The 6,897-nt window shown below is 48.9% G+C and overlaps 1 protein-coding gene across 3 annotated transcripts in view; it reads left to right on the plus strand.

Moving 5' to 3' along the window:
- RIT1 (Ras like without CAAX 1) overlaps positions 1-2,659 on the plus strand; it is a 41,618-nt gene extending 38,959 nt beyond the window's left edge. For all 3 annotated transcript variants that reach the window (XM_075608160.1, XM_075608161.1, XM_075608163.1), the window contains one exon: positions 129-2,659. Coding sequence is in view for 1 of the 3 variants with exons in the window: in XM_075608163.1 (XP_075464278.1) it covers positions 129-145 (17 nt within the window). In the remaining 2 variants the exon portion in view is untranslated. The remainder of the gene's footprint in view (positions 1-128) is intronic.
- The last annotated feature ends 4,238 nt before the right edge of the window (positions 2,660-6,897 follow it).

The following is a 6,897-nucleotide window of genomic DNA, read 5'->3' on the forward strand; positions in this document are numbered from 1 at the left end:
TTGTGGGATGGGGGGGGGAGGCTCTTTTGTGTGAGAATTATAAAGCTTTCTGATTTATTCTGCATATTACTGAATTTATGTCCAACACTTTATAAAAATAACATCCTCCTACTTTTTTTTTTTTGCAGGATTATTCCTTAATTAGGACTCTCCCAATAAAGCCCCTTGTATGAACTACTGACGTTACTCTGTATTTGGACACTTATCATCCTTCCTTCTGCAAACACACATACCTGTGCTTCAGAAAAGAAGATTCCAGGTATAACCGATGGCAGATAACCCAGGAATAGACCTAGAACAGAAGGAGCCGTGTACATTTAGTTTAAAAGAAACGCAAAGGAACTGGAGGCCGTTAGCACAGAAAATATATTTCTTGAAGGAAAATGCTCGGACCCAAGGGTTCTAGATACTGAACTCCATTTCAAAATGACCTTTTGCAATCATTGTTAATTTTGTTACTAGGAATATAGTAATATTTGTTTGCACAGTCAGAGTAAAAGCGCTCGCAGGGTTATCGCACACAGCCGGCACAGTCATATTCTGATGCACAAAGCAGAACTCTTACATGGGACTCGGGGCCTTTCCTTGCAAGGAGTAGTTTACTGTTGCATCAAACTTGCACGCTTAATGTCCTTTATTGGTGGCGCATGTAAAGACGTTTCAGGCCTCCAAGGGCCTTTTATAGTCTGTGTCTGTCACCTCACCCCAGCAGGGGATAAGAAGAAGCACAATTGTGTGTGTGTGTGTGTGTGTGTGTCCCCTTTGGTCCCAGAGGCACAAATGCCACTGTATGGCTCAGTTTTGTCAAATTTTTAGTGCTAATTTGAGCTTTATATGCACATATTTTGAGCCTGTAGCCACCTTGCCCTGATTTTGCTCTGCTCGCGTTATCCAGGGATGGGGACAGTGTTTGTAATGAGCACACGCAGGAGGAGCTGTGGATAAAGATACTTGATGCGATTCCACTCATTTTGAATCTTCTCTCCATTTTATGTGTGTGAATTGCCCGACCCAAACAGGTGGATTGCATTACGATGTGTTTCACCTTATAAACTGCTCCCTTTTGTCAGAACACCAAATCCCTGCTGTATTGAAATAATAGGTACACAGACCTTGCAGCTTTAAATGATCCCTTTTATTGATTATGCTCCTCCTAGGAGTATTTGGGTTATTTCTCTGATTACACAAAGCTGAAGCAGAAATCTAAGTGCACCTGAAGTCTTCGTACATACACGGCCGCGGGACCCTTCCTACATAAACACTACTTTCCTATTTACTACACAAAGGGGGTATCTAAAACCCTCTCCCACCTAAACTTTCTCACGGACTGCCCCTCCGGAATGCCCTTCCCCTCAATATCCAACTAGCAGCCTCTCTCTCCACCTTTAAACCCGTACTTAAAACACACCTCTTTAACTCTGCATATGAGTAGCTCCATGGCTGATACTATACGTATCTATACGTATACCTCATACATCGACCGTGGCCCCTGCAGACCCACCCTCCTCCTGTTGCTGTACGTTCTTCCTACTTGCCACTTAGATTGTAAGCCCTTCGGGGCAGGGACTCCTTTTCCTGGTGTTACTCTTATGTATGAAGCACTTTTTCCTATGGTCTCTTATGTCCTGTGCATTACTGCTGTGAAGCTCTGTATACATGACTGGCGCTATACAAATAAATATATACATATGTATACAGGATATTGTGGATAAACACTCTTACAGCAGGACAAAGATTAAGGGCACTAAGATATATGCACAACAACCTGTATTCGTGAATTCACCTGGAAATGTTTCTTCACAATTGAGGAGCAGTAATGAATGCAGTATAATTATCACAGCACCCCAGCCAATCCAAAATTACTTGTCTGAGCAGATCAGGAAACGTTGATTATTTTACAATACTAATTATGCATATTGCACTGCTGGTACGACATGAACCAAACACGGGATATCTTATTTTGGGGGATTCCGGTTTTCTGTTTTAATTTTTTCCTAAAATCTGTGTTTTACTTTTTCTGTGTTTACATTTTATTAAAAATATCTGTATCCGTGTGAAAAATGAACAGAAACTGTAAAACGTGTGAATTTGATGTATATTGGCGCACATTTCTTTCGTTTCCCTGCTCCCCTGTGTCTCCCCGGTGTCCCCCAGGTGGCTGCCACAACAGGTGGAATTTAGTCGCAAAGGAGCCCTGATTTGCGGTGTTTATCGGTGGAACTGGATGTAGCCGGAGCTCCGCCGCGGGGAATCCTTACTTACTGTACATTAAAGGGCCTGCAAGTGCAGTCTCTAATTGCACCAGTCGCATTATTTAATGCGTTCATTTCATTCATGTAGTGACCCAGCTACTAGACAAAAAAACAACATGATCTCCTTAATGTTGGGATCAAGGCACTCTATTAGATGGGTTACCATCAACTAAGCTACATTCCTGTGCCTCGAGTACAATTTCAGACTAAAACCACTACAATGTAATAAGTAAATCCAGTATTTAACAAATCTAAATACTGTAGTTAAATGCTGTTTTAATTGTTTTGTTTTCCTAAAGGCGCACAAGTGCAGGAACGTTATTGCCTCGTTCATGTGATGTTGATATTCTGTTTACTGATGGTCACCTAGGTGTAATGTAGCTCAGAATTAAAGTTTCTCTGTCACATACATGTGTTTTCTTTGCTGCTTCTTTGTATTCCGGTCTTTGCTGGTGAGGTCTGCAAGGTTTTACTCTGACAGGTGAAGTAATAGGAGGAGTAAGGCTGCGGCCAGGCTGGGAGCTGGCGCTCGGGCGCCGTGACCTCATGAGCTCTGCTTGGCCGTGCTTTTCCTGGCCAGCTAGTTGCGTGCATATGGGGGCGCGTCGGTTGGCACGGCCGTGACGTCATTGGGTGAACCGCTCGTGTGACGCGCTAGCGAGTGGCATAAACCAATTCGCTTGCCTCTGCAAGCAACTGAGCGCCGTGCACTCACAGGCATGCACAGGCGCTCGCTCACGCTGGCCACACACATTGCCGCAATGTGTTTCATCACGGCGAGCGCGTGCGCCCATTCAGCGTCACCTTGGCCGCAGCCTTAAGGAGACGCGTAGATGCGTTTTTAAATGGAGTTGGGCAGGAGTGGTTATATGTAGCGATAGGAGGAGTTATGGGGAGCGTTTATATGGGGCAATAGGAGTTAAAGAAGGTGATTTTTATATGGAGTAATAGGAGGAGTTAGGGAGGAGTTGTATAGAGTGGTTATATGGAGCAATAAGAAGAGTTATGTGATGCGTTAACAACACATACAGGGATTTCAAACTAGAAAGGCCGAATAATGCTTAATGTGTGGCAAATGTTCAATATATCCCCATGTTTTCTCATATTTCTCAAAATGACTGAAGAAAGGTATTCTCTCCTGGAATGTCCATGTGGGGGGGGGAGAGGTGGGGGGGGAGAGGTGGGGGGGGCGTGGGGGGGGAGAGGTGGGGGGGCGGGGGCCGAGGCACCAGAATGGGAGGGAGGGGGGCTGGGGGGGAGGGGGCCGAGGCACCAGAATGGGAGGGAGTGGGGCTTGGGGTCCTCTCTCTAGCTAGGAGTGCACCAGCCACAGAGTCAGGAACAAATGGTGTTCCCATAGCCAAACGCAAGATCGGGTCCGTACTTACAGGCTCCATTCCGGGGCACTGGGGAAATGTGTTTTCTGACTGCCCATAGAAAACGTCGTGCAGTTGGGGATATTGGTGAAGGAGATTGTGTCCGCCAGGAAGGTCATTTTAAGAAATCTGCGGTCTCGTTTGGTCCATCCAGCATACGTATGCCGGATCATGCCGATGGACGAGGTTTTTTTTTAGGCGTTTAGCTGCAGCCACGGCGAGGGTAAAAAGGCTTTGTCACTTTGTGACAATAGGAAAATACTTGAGGAAAGATGTGCAGCGTAGGGAGCATTTTCTAAAGGGCTTCAATGGTAGGAACATTTGGCAGCAATGTGCGGTACCCAACCAGAACTTGTGCCTATATCTGGATGCGGCGGGGGCGCCTGGGTTTCTGTTGTATTTACTGGATAATGGTGCGCAGCAGAGTGGAAGAGGATTGAAATGACTTGTAATCTTTTTATACATTGATATTCTTAAATAGCAGTTTTCTAGCCAATATATATCATTTTTTTTCATTACCTTCCCATTTTTTTGATCTCTACGTAAATTGGCTTTATGGTCTTTTCACAATAATTGTATGTTCCTGCTTTCCTATGCTATCTTCCACGTTTCCTTTTCCCCATGTTACCGGTGTAGATCCAGTGGCAGTGCTGATAGAAGAGGTCCCAAGCACAGCCAAGGTAACCAACGGGGACTCTTCCTGCCCCAGGTCCTTGCACAATAGCCGACTGCTCAGTTGTCCCCACCCCTCATCCTGTTAGCTCCTCCCTTTTATTTCACCTGTGGAGCACACCAGCCCCTCCACACTCACTGGCTCTGAGTAATTGACTCAGGACCAATGTACTCTTCCCTCCCCCCTCATGATGAGGCTTTCTTTCATTAGGACAATGTCACTCACTCTGATCTGGTCCTATAGAGGGTGACTTTTAGAAGTCATGATGTCATACTGTGACACACTGTTTTTCACTTTAATGACCCTGTGCTCGGGCACCAGGACACCCTGTTACCAGTTGTCAGGCCTAAAGCTCTCAACTCGCCATAACGGTCAATATGTCACCTTCGTGTTCATCACTGTCCCTGGCAGGTATCACATACCTCCATAGATCTGTAGAATAGATGCCTCTTCATTTCATTCCCCTCATCACTGTCTCCCACAATTCAGCCACCTCCCTCTCAGCCCACTATCTATTTACTATTTCCAGTTCCCTCTTCCCTCTGCCGTCAGCCCCCCTTCTCTTTTCTCTCCACCTCAATCCCCCATCTCCTTTTTTCCTTCAGCTTCCCCTTCTATTTCTCCCTTCAGCTCCCCGGGAGGTGGTGTGCAGGGGAAAAGTCTGCGCACCCCTGGCATAACCTATCCAGAATTTAATACGAATATTTCTGTCTGTTCAGCCTAATGTTCTATCTTATTCCGGTTCTTATTTAGCTTTTTCTTTCTTTTTTATATTTGAGAAACGCTATATCAATGTATTATAATAAATATATTATTACAGTATAACGATTCACAAATCCTAAAACATGTTCCAAAAAGCTTTGCCTAAATATATAGAACTAGCTGAGAAACCCGGCGTTGCCCGGGATGTAATGTTCCCGCTCCTCTTTGTCTCCTCTCTCCTCCCCCCTCTCTCTGTTTGTCCCCCATTCACATCAATCCAGTCCCCCCCCTCCCTCCTTTACAGCTCTGTTTGTCCCCCTTTACAGCTTCATGCAGTGTGTGCGTCAGTCATTGTGTGTGCGTCAGTCAGTCAGTGTGTGTGTGTGCGCGTACGTCAGTGAGTCTGACGCAGAAACACAAACACACACACACAGACTGAGTGACGCGCACACACACACACACACACACACACACACTGTCAGTGTGTGCGTGCGTGTGCGCGGCAGTCAGTGTGTGTGTGTGTGCGCGGCAGTCAGTGTGTGTGTGTGCGCCAGTCAGTGTGTGTGTGTGCGCCAGTCAGTGTGTGTGTGTGCGCCAGTCAGTGTGTGTGTGTGCGCCAGTCAGTGTGTGTGTGCGCCAGTCAGTGTGTCTGTGCGTGCGTCAGTCAGTGTGTGTGCGTGCGTCAGTCAGGGTGTGTGTGTGCGTGCATCAGTCAGGGTGTGTGTGTGTGTGCGTGCGTCAGTCAGGGTGTGTGTGTGCGTGCGTCAGTCAGGGTGTGTGGGTGTGCGTGCGTCAGTCAGGGTGTGTGTGTGCGTGCCAATCAGTGTGTGTGTGTGTGCGCCAGTCAGTGTGTGTGTGTGCGCCAGTCAGTGTGTGTGTGTGTGTGTGCGCCAGTCAGTGTGTGTGTGTGTGTGTGCGCCAGTCAGTGTGTGTGTGTGTGTGCGCCAGTCAGGGTGTGTGTGTGCGTGCGTCAGTCAGGGTGTGTGTGTGCGTGCGTCAGTCGGTGTGTGTGTGCGTGCGTCAGTCAGGGTGTGTGTGTGCGTCAGTCAGGGTGTGTGTGTGCGTCAGTCAGGGTGTGTGCGCGTGCGTCAGTCAGGGTGTGTGTGCGCGTGCGTCAGTCAGGGTGTGTGTGCGCGTGCGTCAGTCAGGGTGTGTGCGCGTGCGTCAGTCAGGGTGTGTGTGCGCGTGCGTCAGTCAGGGTGTGTGTGCGCGTGCGTCAGTCAGGGTGTGTGTGCGCGTGCGCCAGTCAGGATGTGCGTGCGTCAGTCAGGGTGTGTGTGCACGTGCGTCAGTCAGTGTGTGTGCGCGTGCGTCAGTCAGGGTGTGTGCGCGTGCGTCAGTCAGGGTGTGTGTGTGCGTGCGTCAGTCAGGGTGTGTGTGTGCGTGTGTCAGTCAGGGTGTGTGCGTGCGTCAGTCAGGGTGTGTGTGTGCGTGCGTCAGTCAGGGTGTGTGCGCGTGCGTCAGTCAGGGTGTGTGCGCGCGTGCGTCAGTCAGGGTGTGTGCGCGCGTGCGTCAGTCAGGGTGTGTGCGCGCGTGCGTCAGTCAGGGTGTGTGCGCGCGTGCGTCAGTCAGGGTGTGTGCGCGCGCGCGTCAGTCAGGGTGTGTGTGCGCGTGCGTCAGTCAGGGTGTGTGTGTGTGCGTGCGTCAGTCAGGGTGTGTGTGCGTGCGTCAGTCAGGGTGTGTGTGCGTGCGTCAGTCAGGGTGTGTGTGTGTGTGCGTCAGTCAGTATGTGTGTCTCAGGTGTGTGCGTTAGTCAGGGTGTGTGTACGCGCGTCAGTCAATGTGTGTGCGCGGGCGTCATTCAGTGTGTATCAGGCAGTCAGTGTGTGTGTGTGCGTCAGTCAGTGTTTGCGTGCGGGGGTGAGTGTGTGTCAGTCAGTGTGTGACTGTGTGT

This window comes from Ascaphus truei, chromosome 7 (assembly GCF_040206685.1).
Source record: "Ascaphus truei isolate aAscTru1 chromosome 7, aAscTru1.hap1, whole genome shotgun sequence".
In the NCBI taxonomy this organism is placed as follows: Eukaryota; Metazoa; Chordata; class Amphibia; order Anura; family Ascaphidae; genus Ascaphus; species Ascaphus truei.